The sequence below is a fragment of the Sander vitreus genome, chromosome 1 (assembly GCF_031162955.1).
Source record: "Sander vitreus isolate 19-12246 chromosome 1, sanVit1, whole genome shotgun sequence".
NCBI classification, from domain to species: Eukaryota; Metazoa; Chordata; class Actinopteri; order Perciformes; family Percidae; genus Sander; species Sander vitreus.
In genome coordinates, this window is record NC_135855.1 from 36139526 (window position 1) to 36158224 (window position 18699).

An 18699-nucleotide genomic window follows, 5' to 3' on the forward strand; every position below is an offset into this window, starting at 1 on the left:
TCCTCCTCAATAGCATTTAAAGCTACAGACACAGAAATGGCACATCCTAAGGAAAGCTCATTGTGGGACTGGCTCTAGTGGCTGTAATTCTGCACCAAGGCTGAATTTCGGGGAAAAGACTTCAGATACAGTATTAGGGACCACTGATGCCTATATAAAAGCATCCAAAAAGCAGCATGTCATAGGACCTTTAAACCTGATTCTGAATAATCAGAATAACTTAAGCAGCCAACATGAAGGCAGGAAGCTGGAGCCAGTGTGGAAAGTGATGGTATGAGAGAAGGATGCTCTCAAGCATGTGATGTAAATATATTTCACATGCAGTGTATAAAATGCCCCAAGCCTGACCCAACTCTCAAAAAAAAAAAACAGTGTGAGAACAGTGAGACTTCTCTCTGTGCAGGATGAAGCCGAACGGAGCATAGGAAGTATAAATCTGGGTCAGAGACGTCGGGGGAAGAGCTGGGAGCAGACAGAGTCAGTGACATGCTGAGTCACCGGTCAGCTGGTGTCAGCATGTTTCAGCCTCAAGGCTGTCGGCGCATTAAATGACAGGCCGAGCACGGCCAGACGAAATGACAAGACTGACGATGACACAGACACAGGGCGAGGGTCAAATACACAGAGGACCAGCCCACTTTCACAGCCCACGCTATGAGGAATATCTTCATAGTTCTGCTGTCATGTGAACACATATACTTCTGTTGAAAACGTTCCTATTCCCTTCATGAGACACTTTGAAACACAAGTGAATCAAGCCTGAAATGCATGTTGGTCAATGTGAAAATGAGATTGGTTTCAGTAGGTTCTGTTCACCAACAATGGAGGGACTGTAATTAACATGTAGAAGAAGACATCTTACAGGTTACTTCAGAAATTTGCTCTTTTATCATCAGTTTCAATGGGCTTCTTTCATATTTTCTTTCCTTATTTTGTGTTCAGATATAGTAGTTATATATTTGCTCTGTCTGCAGTTTGTTCTAAGGACATGTTTCTGTTAAACAGTCACACTTTTTCAAATTTCCCCGCTAAGGATTATCTTATATTATCTTACTAAAGAATTGTATCTCACTGTGTTTTTCTTTGTTTTTGAACAAGATAAACAGTTTGGAGCTACAATTATTCAAACTTCTTCAAGTTCACTCATAAGCCTCAGAGCAAATCTAAAATAGATGGGTTTTAACTTCTATAATAGTGTTTTGTCCTAAATCTATCTGCACCTCACGGAAGAAAATGATTCAATTGTGCAGGGGTAAATAAACTCTTTGTATGATTCATACTGATATTGTAATTTTTACATCTGATAACAGAGTTTCATTCTGTGACATCAACTCTCTTGCAAAAGAAAAGTTTCTTATTGGATGATGATGTGCCTCTGTTTATAATAAATAGCAACTACATGTTTGGTAAAGGTCAGTCATATCTTCAGATGTAACTAATGATGTCTATTACTTTTTTTCAGCAACCACAAGATCAGAGCTGGCTTTCTTTTGCAGATTTTTTTAATCAAAAGTGTGTTTTCCTTACCTACGACCTGTATGATCTCAGCCAGCAGCACTCCGTCTGCGACGTCTGTTTGCAGGTCCTTGATCAGGCGCTTGTGTCCTGACTTGGCAAGGTAGTGGTTGGCCCAGTCCGTGTAGATCTGCGGTCAGACACAAACACAAACCACGGCGCTCAGTTATGAGCCAACAAAAATGAAACCCAGTCCAAAACAGAGGGCAACCCCGCCAGGCCGTCCACGTGTTTCAAACTCCATAAACACTTGAAAACTACAAAAGGTATAAATGGTTGAAGCAAATTTACGACTCTAATAAAATAACAACATGGTTGAATGGGAGCAGAGTAGCCCTCTTTCTTTTGTTGGGGCTCCGATCTGGCATATATCCGCGTGGTATTCAAATTGGGGCCATTGTGCTCAGCCAGGGCATTCATCTCGCAGCGCACGGCGGCTGTTTTCAATGGGCCATGCTGACATCACTCTCTGGGGACAGAAAAGACCCTTCACTGCCAGAGGGGAGAGGAGAGGAGGGGGGCAGAGCAAGCATCTGAATAATCTGAATAGCTTCCCTCATAATTAGTCGCCAAACTCTTTCTCCTTTACTCCATCTCTCTCTCTCATCGAGAGAAGTGAGTTTCTATTTCTGGTGACATAATAAAAAAAGGCACACAAAAGGTTAAAGTGAAGTGGCACAGAACATTATTTCTAATGAAGAAGAAGTTATTTTTGAGATACCGATACCTCATGAATCTATCTTGATTTGTATCATTGTCAGGGCTTGTCTGTAAACTGCAGAGTCTGTTTAACAAGTGCAACTTCAGAGCAGTTTTGTCCCCCACAGGGATCTGAAACACATGCGACAGCTCGGCTAAATAAAGACACCTCTCCCCCTACACAGTATGTCTCTCTCTTGTTTTCACACAATCCCAAAAACTGGTATACCAGTCAGGAGAAAAATATGACAGTGGAGGAGTGACAATGAGTATGTTTAAGCAACCAGATTACTGTCTGCTTTCTGCATCAATCAGATTTCTTCAGTGTCATGTAAACGAGAAATCTGACTTTTCAAGTATGGATTTCTCCTGGAGAAATTATTTGGCTATACACGTGTTACCAGTTTCCTGTTTCTTTTATGTACAAATATGCATGAAGGGAACGTATTACCATGACAGCAGTACTGAGGGATAAAAAAAAAATCCTTATTACTCATAGTGATAAATCCTTATCTTCAAAATCATGAAATCCAGAGGCAGAGTAACTGAAAGTACAATCTATTTGTCTAAATATGTCTTTTTTTCCACAACTCAACATTATTTGTAAAATTCAGACATATTTGCACTGTAAGGGGAAAAAAATGTCCACTCACTTACAATACTCTTAAAACAAGTACGCTGTTGGCTCCAAATAAGGTCAAGGGTAGGGGAGAAATGTGATTACTGACCTCATTCACACTATAAACCAAAGTCTTGTAAAGGGACTAAAACTTACATTGTATTGTGCTACCCTGTGTTGAAAAATGGCAAATAAATGAACCTTTGCTGAATGCACAAATTGTACAGTAACCAGGAGTTACCAGAGTGCCAATATAATTTGTATGAAAGTGTTGTTGGATTTCCTGTGTAACTAATGTCTGCCGGTATCCTGCTTTCTACTGTGCATTTAAACTTTCTCAAGAATCACTGTGAAATCCAAGTGCATCTATTAGTACTGAATGTGTGCACACACAAACACGGACGCGCAACATGCACGGCGAGGTGTGTGACACGGTTGTGACCCTTGTGTCTTTGTGTTTGCACTATAACCAGACGGGGAGCTTTTCTGCCATGCTACTCATCGTGTGAATCACTGCTCTCGTGATGGCATACAACAGGTGTGTGCACTTCAAAGGCACACACACAAGCACAAACATATACTTCTCTTTACGCCAAAGCTCAAATGCAAAAAGGTTTATGAGAGTACATGACCACACATTAAACACAAAGAGCCTCGGAGCGACTTTTAAAATCACACAGGCTGCATACCCAAACACAAACGCAGTTATAAAAAGACTCTTGAGTGACACACGGAACTAAAAAACCTTTCAAACTGCCGGATTAGGCTCTATCCTTTCAATTCACACTCTCAGCTGGTCATGGGGAATAGGAAGTGCAATGTTTAGGAGCTTTTGTGTGTGTAAGCTTCCTTTGAAGTAGTTTCTGGCAGGTAAATTGAGGGGTTGGAGTGTAATTAAAATCGAGGTGAAATGGGTAGCTGTCAGTCACAGAGGTAGAAACTAGAGGGGGGTCAAACAGCCTGAGGGTAAGGCATGGGGGGGTTGTGGGAGGAAAGAAAAGGGGAAGTGGACAAGTCACAACAAGTTGCCTTTTAAGTCCTGAAATTGTTACTTTTCAAAACACATTTTGTGTCTCTGATGTCTTCCTCTCAGCCAAAACATAAGCTCCAAACTTTAAATGTGAGATCTCAGGGATTGTAAGAGGAGATATGCAGGGGTGACACATGTTAGCACTGTGATCTAGAGATGGCCATTTAAATCTCCATACAAGATCTTAAAAGTAAAAAAAAAAAACAGTATTTCATATATTAAGAGTAAATCAAATTATGTCTACTATGGAAGGCCTGCTTGCAGTACAATTTCACAGAAGCGTCACGCACTCTGCAGCCTGACTAACCTTTCAAGCTTCTTCTAGCTCATTGTTTTAGTTTTATGACAGATTTACTGTATGGTCACGTCTCACTAGGCATGGGGCCTGTTACCGGTTTCAAGGTATACCGCGGTTTCAAAAAAGTCACGGTTTCAAAACCACTAACATTTTCCGTATTACCGTTCCTGCAGAATGAGCTGGTTTTTTTGAGTCGTCAAGTACACAAAGTGCAGTTTAGAAATCCCTCTCCCAGTGGCAGTGTTTGTGTTCAGTGGTAGAAAAACAAAGTTGTGTTTTTTACCCAGACATTTCAAAATAATACATTTTAAAGCTGTAATTGCAATACCTCAATACTGTGAAACCCTGATATTTTTGCTAAAACTTATCATACCAGCCCATGCCTACGTCTCACCTCTCTCAACAACCTCATTTCCATTTCAGAAAACAAGCTCCGATATACCCACTGTAGGCTACACTACCTGCCCAGCAACAAACAGCACTCAGACTGTTAGCAACTAACATTAGCATCTAGCTGGTTAGGTTAGCAGCTAACGCAGCTGGTGAAGAAAGTGAAGCGTTTAGCAGCTAAGGACCCAGATATTTTTTTCAGAACTTGGTGGAGACCAAAATAGATATGATTGGAGTGTGAATATTGGACTTTCATTCATCCATTGAACAGAAGTGAAAACTGTGTGTTGCTCTGTGCCTGCTGGATGTGTAAATAGGCAACTGTTAGCTAACGCGTTAGCTATAACAACTGTATAAGGCTGTGTGTGGAGTTCTTCTGCCCCCTTGTGGTCAAAAACAACAAGCTTTGTCTGACCTGCGATACTTACAAACTACTGTGATTAGTTGGTCGGGACAACGATTTAAAACAATTTAACTCTTATGTCATAGGCTATTTCACATAGTCTCGCATTGCAGACCTAGCTCCACAGCACTGTGTCAGCGCTCGAGTATGGTCTGGCTACACGCTTATAGTGCGTTCCATTTGTACTTGGAACTCGGATTTTCCGAGGTCAAATCCAACATGGCTGCTCCATGCCTCAACGGTAGTGAAAGCTTTAGTAACATACAGTTATAAGCACTTCTGTGTTATTTGTGTCTCACTAAATCAGTCGTGCGCACAGTCCTGTCCATCTTCCATCTGTGGACATGTTACGCTGTTTGTATACACAAAAAACAGCGTAATGCGTTGTTATAAAATGACATTGCTAACAATGGCTAACCTGGCCAGAGCTAATGAAAACAATGGAAATCCGACATGTAAATGGAACGCATTCAACTCGGGTGTGACATCATTCCCAGCTTCGGCTTCCGAGTGCCGAGGTAAACGGAACGCACAATTATCTAGAGGGAAAAAAAAACGCTCTGAATGTAAATATTAGAAATGAATTATTTGTAACCAATAATAATGGAATCATCCCCAGTGATACATAACTAGCACCAAAGTCAATCCCACCACAAAACCAAATGTTACATCAGTCAGATGTAAATGAAAGACCATGTTAATATTTGAAATTAAAAAAAAGCTGAATGTGCATTAATCTGGATCATGTGTGTTTAACCGCGCCATTATTGTAGCTTCTGTGATCTGAAAATTGAAAGGTCACAGAAAGAGAAGGAGATGAGAAGGAGCGGATGATGAGAAACAGGCATCTGATCTGAGAGGGATTTTAATAAGATGCATGGTTAGTGAAGAGGAGTATTGACTCCATATGGACTCAATATCTATGAGACAGGAATGAGGTGTCACTGACTTCAGCCCAGTATCTGCATCTGAGAGAAGCACTCTGCATATTGAATAAAAAAGTTAATCAAAACTCCCCAGGGTTGTAAATGACTGATGAATCAATATTTTTGATTATGTCTGAAATTGAAGTTATCGAATGGATAAGAGGGAGACGTAGAGGCTAAGTGGTGGGCATTATTACCTCACCGGACGGTCCATGCAAAGCAAAATGTCAGGCCCTTCCTGCGTAGGGTTGGCTATTAAACATCAATGCTTTTATTGTGCCAAAGGAAACGTGTCTGAAGCATTGAGTATCAAAAGTTAGACTTCTTAGATTCTTATTTTTTCTTTACTTATTCTGTGATCAGATGTTTCCTGATCTAATTCGGGACTCAGTTTAGATGGGATTTTATTTAGGCACAATTGTTGTATGGATGCTTGTGTCAAGGCAACATTAAGCACTGCTGCAAGTTTGGCTAATTTGGTTCAATGACAAAAGGCTTAATAATAATAAGCACGCCAAGGCCTCACTCCTAATCGTTACACAGCGCTCCACAGCATCACTCACATCCATTTGTCAACACTGAGTGACTGAGTGATCCATATCAACAAGTCTAATGTTCAACAGATACATTTTCCAAAAGGGAAAATCCCTCCATTCCCAGAAACTCCCAATAATCCCAGCCCTCGACTCGTGGGATTGAGGGTCTTTTTTTAGGAGCTGTAAATTTATGTCAGGGACATTCCTGTCACCAGAGAAAGCAACATGACACTGACTCATTCACACTGTCAGAGACTTAGACCCCATAGACAACTATAGATGTCAACAGCTGCAAAATAAAGACAAAAATCAGCTTTGTACACATTGTAAACACTTACCACACTGCATTACTTTATTTTTGTTCACTTGATTCTTGATTCTTGTTTTGCCTGCTCTTGTTTCATTTATACTGTGTGATTTCTATATATTAGCTGTTTATTTAAATGTGTTATCTTGTATGGACCACAGAAAGACTAAAGGGATCCAAATAAAAGAATAATAGCCTGCAGTAAGCGCTCTAAAACTCTGCACACAGTGGGCTGAGGCTATCTAGAGGAAATTGACATTGTGACATTAGATCTGAACTCGGATCGAAGAAAAACAACCGACCATGCTTTGTCACGTATTGCATGAAAGCCTGGACCCATGTGCATATTCACATAATAATGTCCAATTTAAGCCTTAAAAAGGGACACAGAGTCAGCGGTTCAAAGCCTATGACAAGCAGCGATGAGTCACTTATTCAGACAGCTGCCTCTTTTCTCTCTCTCACACAAACACACAAATATGCTTCACATCCAGCATCCCCGCTGCCTCTGCTTGCTGAGTCACCAGGCCGGTGTGCGATGCCTACAGAAGGTCATGACCGCATACAGGCCATCCCCGCAGCGCCGGGTCAGCCTGGGCGGAGGGAGGGCTTGAGGGCAGCCAGGGCATCCCACTGGGAGATTACCCTTGAGTTGAAGGAGTGTAAAGTGAGTTTTCTGTTCTGGCCGCGGATGGCTCAGCTGCAGATGCAGAGGCATTAAGTTTAGCAAATGTCACGACATATCATGACGAAGGCTGATTATACAGTAGAAGGGCCGAAGCAGATGTGCTGTAGTGCTTCTTGTGGCAATGTGTGTGTTTAAGTGTCTACAGTATGAAACTGTCACTCAGCTGCTGTGCTTGCTAAGCAAACACTGCAGTGATGTTGGCACACACACTTGCATTAGTTTTTAGGCCAATGTTGGTGGAATTTTTATTTGTCCTGTTGGCTTTAGACTATTTTCACTCTGTAAATCTTGCCTTTTTTTTTAAAAAACCCCTACAAAAAATGGTCAAACTGGAAAAATGCTAGCCAAACCTTCCCGCATCACCAACAGTTTTTTTATGTAAAAATAATCGCAATCTGTAAAATATTTAGCAAGTCTTAATCTGCACCAATCAAGTTCCTTGTAACTATGATTAGAAGGAGTAAGAATTTCTTGTCTTTTCAACTTCATGGCTATACATGCTAGAAGCTTCAGAAATGCCCACAAACAGGACATTCCTGAGTTCCTACAAAAACTTATTTTCACTCGCAATAGAACTTTTTACATATTATGTAGAGCTGCAAAGAATAACTGATTACTTGATTAATTGTCAACTATTAAACTAATCGCCAAGTATTTTAATCTATTAATCTTCACCAATCATGTTTTCTGTGTCAAAAGTCAAAATTCTCTAAATTCCAGCTGTTTAAATGTGAATATTTTCTTGTTTATTCCACCTCTTTGACAGTTAACTGTATATCTTTGAGTTGTGGACAAAACAAGACATTTGAGGACGTTATCTTGGGCATTGGGAAATGATAAATGATAATTTTTTCACAATTTTCTGGCATTTTATAGACCAAACAACTAATCGATTATTAGAGAAAATAATTGACAATGAAATACACATTTCTTTTAAAATTAACAAAAAAGAATTGGTCAAAATATTTTGGAGAAATCACTTTAAATTGAGTCTGTTTGGTGTGTAAGTATCACAGAACAACTCCACGAGATCCAGAAGGAACCTATTTGCTTAACCTGCTGACCACCTAAGCTCTTCATTTAGGTAAATGAATGAAAATCACAAAAACAGAATCCACTATTTGTTCCTGTGACAGCAGCCATATGTTGAATTTGTTTGCTCAACACCTTTGGTCCGTGTATGTTTAGCTTGATGATGATGATGATGATGCATTTTTCATTCACCCAGTGGGTTTTAATACAGTTTCATAACTGAGAGGCTGGATTTTCTCAACTTGTCGAGGACAATTTAGTCTTTCCGTTGATGTTCAAGCAGAAAAATCACAAAGCAGTGACTGAATTTTTTCACATAACAAAAGTAACGCAAAACCTCAGGTTTGTCCATGGAAGCACAGTTCAGTTCTCACATACGTTGACGGCACACAGCTTTCCAGAAACAATTATGTTGATAACTTCAGGACTATTAGCCTCATTACTTTCAGGGTTCAGTAGGCAACCTGAAAAACGCTGCACTTAACACACCATTATGAACTAATCTACCGACATGAGCAAGAACTATAAAGAGAATACGGCGGGGCCAAAGCTGCTATAAAGTGCTATCTCTCAAGAGAAGCTTTCATAGGGAGCCAGGACTTAAACAGCTCTCGTTATAACTCAGGTAATGGCACAGTGCTGACTCTACAGAAGACATGCTCGGATAACAGTGCTTTCTTCTACCTTTTCAAAGGAAATCTACCTTTGAACGTGAAGTGTGGAGCCTCTTCCACTGACCGTGTTTAGGATATCCAGGGGTTTACGAGGTAGAAGCAAATCACAACAGTAAGCTTTAATGTGTTTGTTCAACTCACAGCGTCTGTTACCTGCCTCTCTGTCAGGGGGCTTCTAAAATAATTCCCGGCTGCTCCTGGAGATCTGGCTCTAACCCTGACGTTTCTATTTCAAGCTGACCGTTCCTCTTACGTCTGTTTCTCTCATCACTCCCAAGTTCGTCACGGTTAATGTCTGTGGTAGATACACTACAGAAGATTTTATCTTCACTGTGAATGGTTTCCTTTGTGTTACTGTCGGTTCACTTCATGGCTGCTTAAAAAAAAACAAAAAAAACAAAAAATTACAGCAAAGAAAAACTCTTCTTAGTTTATCAACAGGTATAGCCTAAGCAGAAATGCATGTATGACACCTTCTTAAGCCCTCACTACATTAAGCCCTGCCTTCTCTCACTGGTTTCTTACCAGTTTGTAGTTTTTGCAGGAGAAGCGGCTGTAGCTCCTGGCTGGCACCGTGAGGCTGCCATTCTCTGCCATGTGGGCCCGTTACCTTGATAAAGACAACTAACCGGGCAAAGCAAACAACTAGAGGTGAACTTCCAGGAGACCATGAGACGAGTGCGCTCTGTCATGAAGGCGAGGAGCGGCGGGTAAATATAGCCATGCTGTTTGACGACTCTCCTGTCTCTCTCACATCTCCGTAACAGCTCTGCGGGTCTGTCTGGCTTGTTGTCTGTTTGAACAGGACATGCTTTACTCCTCCTCTCTTTATATGTACCTCTCCCTTACCTCTCTCTCACTCCTTCAGATTGCTTCATTGTGAAGCCCTCAGACACTCTGACACTTTTAACCTTTTCTCCCTCTCTCATTCAGTCTCTCTGAGTCAGACACCCTGACTCAGTTCCCTCTTTTGCTACTAGTAGAGAGATAAGACCAGCAACATAAAACCCAGAAATGGAACATTTTATTTTTGGGTAACCTGTGTTTTAGCAAATTGGATTGCATCTCATGTAGAGTACATATCTTTATAATTGTTAGTGAAGCAGACAATAGATTTGTGTTACTAACACATGTTACAGCATGACAGACATTTTTCAGCCAAGATAATGCACTTCTTCTGTTGAGACGATCTGTAATTCCTCTGTAGTTCCTAAATTGGAATAATAGTAGAAGGTGTAGCTACTTGCCCTTTTTTGTTTTGTGAAGATTCACCAAAGCCATACACTCCTAAACTGAATCTACTAATTGTCCACTGTATAGTATACTGCAGCCTCACAGCATGGGGAAATCGCTCTGACGGCCAACCTATGATGGTATGCTCCCTTAACCGAGTCGTGTCTTGTGCTGTACTGGCTCAACATTATATGTGGTCATCCAGGCAACTAGAGAGAAAGCACAGTTGCCCCGTGTCCGAGACAGATGTCTCAACTCAATGTCACAGAGCTCCCAATGCTGACTGACAGAACACTTTAGTGTCTTCATCCTCTGACACACCTGGTGTTGTACATTACAGCAGGAGCCCCCACGAGCCCCCCCCCCCAAACACACATACACGGACAAACAAAAGTTCATATGGGAGGTCTCAGATCTCCCTGGAACGGTTGTACTACTGTTTGAATCCCGCTATTGTATTATTTATTTTAACCAGCAAAGAAATGTGCTGACATTAGCATGGTCCTGCTCCATATTAAACACAATGACATCAATTCACACCTCGAAGCTGCCCAGAACATCTCCACACTTTTCCTTCCGGCCTCGGAGCAGCTTCACTGAAGAAACTCAACACATTGGTGGCCTGGTACTAGCATATGAAGAATATGAAGGCAGATGTTCTTTTCACAACTCCATCACACCTTTCTCTGCTGCTTAATGCCGGACTCTGACAAGCAGTGGTGTGCACAGACTTTCTGCACGGCAGGGGTGGAAATAGAAATGTATGTAATGAGGGGGTTAGAGAGTTCATTTTTGCTCAAAGATCACATTTCAGCGCTAATCAGAGGGGCATTGAAGTGTGATATTTGGCCAAAGTTTAAGCATGACGGTGTCACATTGGGGCTTAGACATATGCTGCTTAAATAAAATGTTTAAAAAGGAAATAACAGGGAAAAGCAGGCAGTGGATACTGCTGACAAGGCCTGCAATACTCGTCTCTCATGTAGATATGCTTGCCAACACACATCGGCATAGTGTACTTGCTGCAGGAGCTAGTTTCAAAGGGTTTGTAAGAATTAAATTGTAATTTGTGGCAAAAAATGGACATTGGCTTTCGTGTAAATAAGTAAGCCAATTCTTCATGCACCGCTTCCTCACTGTGTGATAATAAGTCACGGTCAACTCTCGAAACCTGCTAAAGGATTTCTTGACCATAATGAATTATAACAAATCCTCTAAATCCTCCAATTTCCTCAGCCATCTTCAATGCTCTTTTACTACACATGTTGTAGTTCTTAAGGTTAAAAAGGTGATCTCTAAAACAACCCACTGGCCGACTTAGATAACACGTATTCTTGTTGGCGACCCCTCCTGCTGCATGACCACGCTGAGTCTCATTGATAAGGACTCAGCAGCGCTCCGTGCTGCAGCAGGCTGAGGGTGACACATCCCCTCTGACCCAGTCTGGGCCGGCTAGCAGATGGCTGGTGGGAAAATGATGGATACACCCACACAATGATCTAACAGAAGGGTGCAGGGAGGGGAAAGAGTGGTAGATGGGTGCAGGTGATCGTCTCCCACTTATAATTATGTGTGTTACCTTCTCTGTCACACCTAACGTGTAGTCACCGAGGACTCTGAATGCAGGAACCCATCTTTTGCTTAAATAAGTCAACACACGCTGGGCGAAGGGAATCATCGTGTGCACAGCTCCCAGTGACCACTAGCAGACACAGACAGATGGCTTCTGAGAAATCGGTGTCCCTGGTCAGTATGATATGACAACCGAGGACTGCAGTCTGCTCTGCCAGCTGCTGTGATGCTTTATTCAGGAAACAAGGACCCCCTGCCCTGTGCTTTAACACGGATACTGGACTGAAGCCTCCTGGTGGTGGCTCAGTTGGCTGAGGTGCATGCATGTTATCCCGCTTCACTTTCTTTCCAACTCTACTGTCTAAAAAGGCATAAAGGCACTGACTGGTTGACTCAACTCAGTTTGATTTCATACAGTCAATATGCATTACTTCAGTTAAATACAATTGTTTGAGACTACTTTAAATGTCATAGGTGCCACGTTTAGGGCTGCCATCGTTTAGCACTTAGTTTAGCTGCTTGATGCAAGTCAAACCAGAGACAAATGCAGGACTGCTACTATAACGTTTCTGATGAGAGCAGACATATTCAACCAAAACAGCGTCCAATATTGGCCCAAAGAGCCCAGTGTGTCAAACCACTTGGGCTGAGATTAGAGAAAACACAATCAGAACCTGACAATGTCTACACATTACACTATGTTACGTTCCTGCAGTGGCTTTTCATTGTCAGTGTCTGTCCTGCTATCTAGGGAAGTACAGGAAAAGAGAGGGAAGAAACATAACCTGAGACATTGAAAGATAGGGGGTGCTTGAAAAAGTGACAGTGTGCAAAAGTCATTCAGAGTGTACAGTATACCCATGAGTTCCCTGTTCTTCATACAGTAATATGGAACTCGCAAAAAAATTGTCTTCACCCCACTCTCTCCACTCCATCACTACTGCAGCTGGAGCTGCTTCTTCTTCTCAGCTCCCAGCAGGATACACCGTGGATGCTTTTTGGTCTGTGGGGCCCCTGGCAGCTACCCCCCCCCCCCACAGACCTCTAAAGTGGCTTTAGCCCACAGAAAGCTGAAACAGGCCGCTCTAAATGAGCCCTCATGTCTCTGCTTGCTCTCCGTTTGGCACATGAAAGTCATGTGGCTTTGTGAGGCATGTAGGCCATACCAGCACATGGTAGACTTGGCAGGAACTCTGAAATTTAGTGCATGGGAAACTGAGTCATCCATCAGAAAGCCAAGAGACTTCAGTTTGCCCGTGTGGTCATCTGTACATGTGATACATAAACCGTTTTGAAAATCACTGCACGTGGGTGGAAAAACATGACCTTTAAATTGCCCAATAGTGCTAGTTTTGATAATGTCTGTGTACATAATTTACCCTGACATCCTTAATCTGACAATGCCCAAATATCTAGAGGTTAATCCAGAATATGATAATACTGAATCATGAATACTAGACTTACTCCCCTAAATTGGTGTGTTGGTTGCTGCACAGCAGTGTCTGCTGCCCAACATCTGATCAGGACAAATCCTGAGACATGCAGTCCGATGCACATGAGAGCACAGCAGCACAGCAAGTGTTATTAAAGAGGGCTTAGCTTGTTAGTAGTACTGTATGATTGAACAAGCCATATGCAATGATAGAAGTGATTTCCCTGCAGACACAGCTGCCTCTGGACCTTAAAAACCACATCCTCACTCTGCAGGTGTACAGTAGCAGTGAAGGACTACACACTATAATAAAGCTCTGTTCTAAGCTTCAAATCTCAACAATATAATTTATTTTGAGTTGACTCAACAGAGTGGAGATGACTTTCTTAACCCCTAAAGGTAATGTAATCTTTCAATTGCTTTATGCATTATCTATGCAGGGATGTCCTGTTGCCTAGTAATCAAATGCACATCCAAAATTCTGCTGCAGAGTTCAAATCTGGCCAGAGACCATTGTTGTATGTCCTTCCCTCCATGTGGCCAACATTTCAGGTGCACTAAGGTGCATGACATACCTGTGACATCCTGGGTTTGACTCAAGCTCAAGACGTTGGTTGCTTGTTAACTTTGAACATTCTCTTCACTGCAGGCTATCAAAAATGTATGAAATTAAGGTCATCTTTTTTTTTTTTTTTTTTTAAAGCAAGGTTCAATTGCACATAAACAATTTAAAGTGTTGTCTGGTGAATAGAGCTGCGGAAGATTAATTGATTAGTTGTCAACTATTAAATTAATCGCCAGCTATTTCGAATAATCTGTTTGAGTCATAAAAATTCTCTGATTGCAGCTTCTTAAATGTGGATATTTTTTAGTTTCTTCATTCCTCTATGACAGTAAACTGAATATCTTTGAGTTGTGGAAAAAAAACAAGACATTTGAGGACATCATCAGCTTTGGGAAACATCGACATTTCTTACCATTTTCAGATTTTTTTTATAGACCAAACAACTAATCGATTAATCGAGAAAATGAATCGACAGATTAATCAACAATGAAAATAAGTGTCGGTTTCAGCCCTACTGAAGAAATCCAACTCATCGGAGTTAGAGATTTCAAAACTCTATTCAGGACAGGTTGTTGAATTCCACTTTCTTCAGTTGTGATACCACCTGGGTGGTTGAGATGAACCTCTACAGACAACAAAAACCTCTCTCAGTAAATAAGGTCATCAAAACAGTAATTGGAAAAACAAATGAGCAAGGGCTCACTTGCCCCGTGCTGGGGCAAGTGAGAGTCTGTCAAGGCTGCACATAAACAATATTACACACAAAGTACCACAGTGCACCACATGAACACTACAGTATATACCTTCACTAAAACAAATCTATTATAGTGCCAATGTATTATTCTTTTCTGTGTATGGTGGTATGTCTGTAATCAGGATTAAACACATAAATAATGCATTTTGATTTACGCTGCATAGGTCATATGTTGACATAAGGACCATGACAATCAAATAATCAATAGCGCTCTAATAGAACAGAGAGGCTTTTGGATATTGACTACATTTCATAATAAAAAGGAAGGTTATTTTGATTTCTGGAAGTGTGTGCATATGTTCAAGTGTGCCTGTCTGTTATCCCTTTGCCATACTCTCTCTCTCTCTCACACACACACACACACACACACACACACACACACACACACACACACACGCTGACCCTGTGGCCCACCGGCATCCCGTCAGTCATGCTGTGTGGAGGTTAGCGGTGTGTAATTAAACTAGCCTTCTTATCGGCTCATCTCTAGACTCTGGTAATAACCTCCTCTGCTTCCATCTCCCCTTCCTCTGTTAGCTCGGGAGATCCAGATAAGGACCATGGCAGAAAGAAAGAAACACCAAGAAAGACGGGGAGAAGAGAAAGAGAGAGAGAGTCCCCCATCCGACTGTGTTATGTATAAACTCAACAGGGTGCTCATTATACAAACTGACTTTTATTAAATCTGCTGCTTCCTACTTTTATCACATACATCAGCCATTACAAAGATCTTTTTTTCCCCTCATTTGCACAGCATGACCTATCTGCACCCGGCCAGCCCTGTCTTTTATCACAGTGTCCCAGATCCTGTGGAATATTTACCATATCTGTGGCATCGTACATATATAACACCAAACAGAGGGCAACAAAGCAGAACCAAATACCTTTTCCTATAAATGCTTGAAAGAATGCACACACAAATACGCAAATGTGCCGCAAAACTCCCGTTGAAGTCCTTGCTAAGCCTATTTTAAGTTCCCATGCAGACATCAAAGTGAAGCAAGTATCAGGTGAGGGGAAAACTAGAAAGCTCACCTTCAGCACTTTCCTATGATATTAAAACGAGCACCACTAATCCATTGCGTGCCTGCAATCTAACACCACAGCTACTGTAAGGCTTTGGGCTGATGAGAAAAGAATTTACACTGATACATAAACACAAAGTGGAAAAAGAATCTAAGTGAGACCTGTCCTGAAGCTGCAGCGTCAGGGAAGAAAGGCAGGATAATGATGTGAACACTGTGTTGATGAAAGGACTGAGACAGAGAAAAAACCTATTGGCCCAGCTGGGATTTTATATGCACTGAAAAGCAATACATTTTTAACGCCCCCCTGGTGTTTGAGCTCTGTGATGACCTGGAAGTGTTCAGCCTACCAGTTTCATGGTGAAATTGTTCTGCTCCCAGCGGCACAGCATCAAACTCATGTTCCTTCTTGCAGTGTCCTTCCTCAGAGACACCTGCCTCACACTGAGGAGGACTGCTGGTTGGCCAGCCAGGCCCAAATAAAAGCCATCAGAACCAGTTGTAGACCAAACTGGACCCCACAGAGCTGCAGCAAAATGCTAAAATCCTCAGAGGTTTTAGAAAAAAGTCCTGAATGAGTGTACCATGTAGATCCAGAGGCAATGGTAGAGCTGCTGCTTTCTCAAGCCCCAGCAGGTCTCTGTATGCCTTAGGGGGGGGAGAGGTGCGCGCCTCCAGCTTCTCTCCACCCACTCTGGGACACGAAGGAGGGAAAAATAAACGCAGGAGGCGAAAGGCAAGAGGAGCTCCGCAGCTTCTGCTGCCGCTCTGAGAGGCAGCCAAACCAAACGCACCGAGCAGAGGAGGAGTGGTTCCCCCCTTCCCCTCCTCCTTTGCCCACGGCAACACATTGTGCTATTGCTCTTCAATGGACCATCGGTCATTTGGGGAGGAGAAAGAAAAAGAAAAGGACAGCCCTCTTAACCTTCTTAGACCCTTCCCCCGATCGCTGAGGCCCTCCATGACCAAAAAAAAGTGAGGAAAATGAACAAAAAGGGATGATCGGTGCATCCTTGATAACAGTGGAGAGACTGGATGGTGGGAAGTTCAGCGCTCAGATGCCAAACCACGCAGAACTCAACGCTAACCGTCTCTTTTCTATTTATTATTTCTTTAACCAGCTCCTCTGCTGTCTGTTAAAAAAGGCCAAGTTTTATTTTCCCTGACCAGAGACGGAGCAGTCCGGTCTCTGATCAGCCGTCACCCACATCACATTGCAGCAGCTGCATGTGTGTATTTATGTTCATGTGTGCAGTGGGTTCATAACCTAAGCATTTATGTATGTGTGAGTGTGTGTGTAAGAGAGTCCACAGCACAGGATGCCCTTCGTTTGAGCCCGTTCCAACCCCCTGTGCGCACACACACACACCCCACCACTGACCACAAATTACAAGCCGAATTTAAATTTTGGGAAAGGCCCAAGATTTACAGAAAGTTCCCACAGTAGGGGGATGCATGATCACTTCCAGGAGGCTGCACAAAAAGGCTTTAAGCTTCACGAAACAACAATAATACTGAAGCCATGTAGACAGTAGAAAGTAACGACCTGTGTTGTTTTCACAGAAATTAAATGTCCGTTTTGCTTCTCTACTCCCAATTACTAAAACACGACAGCGATGCAACTTATAGCTGGTTCATGACATCTTTAACACTCATCGTCTGGTGGAAAGTTAATCATTTTATGTAGAATAAAAATGACAGACATTTTACAGCTGAAATGCACTGCAAGGCAAAGTGTTTAACGGTCACTGACTTTCATTAACAAAACACGGCTTCTTTTTTAAGACACGTGAGCATTGCGTGTGTTTTTTTTTCAAATGAGAGTTAATGACAGTTGAAGTTGAGGTTGCAGCGTGCAGTGCATTTCAGTGGCAAACGTCGGCGTGCACGGTAAGTGAGCTGCGATCGCCACCATAAACAAACAAAAAATTAAAAAAGTGTCACAAACACCAAATCATCTTTACTTTTTAAACAGAAACTAATACTCCCCATGCCGTTTTCTATACCATACAGTATTTCACAAAGCTAACACACCACAAAAAGAAGCCCATCTACTCACACCACAGAAACATTAGTGCCCCATTGCTCCTAACCAGCATTGATTTAATGACATTCTGGCTCTACAAGAAGAGAAAATGTCAGCATTTAGGTCTTGTGTTTAAGTTTTAGCACAGGCCTTCAACAAGCTCATTAAGTGCAGCCGCAGTGAATGGGCTGAGTATGGTTCCTTTCACAGTCCCAGATAAACCTCAGTGTGTCAGGGACAATGGGGGGATAACCCTGCCAGGGAGGGCCCTTTGTTTTGGGGGACCTCCACCCTCAGAGCTCTCGAGGCTGGGTAGGAAGATTGGGGTGATGGTGGGGGGGTTGGGATGGCCCTGCTGCCTGGCTGTTCCGTTCTGGGTGAAGGGTGGGGGCGAGGGACATATGGACTCACTAGGGGTAAAGAGAAATGCAACAAAGCAATAGGACAGGGGTCCACTGTGGAGGTAAACGTAGACTGACTGCTCTATTTGTCTTTTTATTGACTTCTTGTCTTTTACATCACATACATTTACCTTTACACAATGTCGTACGGAAGGACATTAATGTCAAAAGTTGGCACATACTGAGAATGTCATGCTTGTATTGAACAATATAAGATCAATTCATTTCATACGTGTAACCTGTAAGATGACAGATTGTCTGGTGTCACTTCTCTATTTGTCTGCAGTAAAAATTAATCAACTAACCAGGTAAGTTGAGTGCTAGGGGTGGGGGGGGGGGGGGGTATCGATCTTATATAAATTTAACTTTTTGGGACTAGAAAAATAAAATAATTAGCTTTTTCAGTACATGACATGATGCAGTCTTTTTCTGATGAAAACAGATGTTGACAAAGTGTTCCTTTGGGGAACATAATTTGAAGTTGGAAAAAAGGTAATACATTGCAATATATATATATCGCAGAATATCGTGACATACGTTTTGTGATACTATCATATTGTGAGGCATCTGGTGA

The 18699-nt window shown here is 42.0% G+C and overlaps 1 protein-coding gene across 5 annotated transcripts in view; it reads right to left on the reverse strand.

Moving 5' to 3' along the window:
• The window catches only part of nav2a (neuron navigator 2a), a 251632-nt gene that overhangs the window by 91174 nt on the left and 141759 nt on the right, over positions 1–18699 (reverse strand). For 4 of the 5 annotated variants that reach the window (XM_078253816.1, XM_078253792.1, XM_078253800.1 and 1 more), the window contains exon 2: positions 1528–1645. In XM_078253816.1, the coding sequence (XP_078109942.1) occupies positions 1528–1645 (118 nt within the window). Of the gene's footprint in view, positions 1–1527; positions 1646–16048; positions 16260–18699 lie in introns of those variants that run through there. The other variant, XM_078253823.1, reaches the window with a different exon arrangement.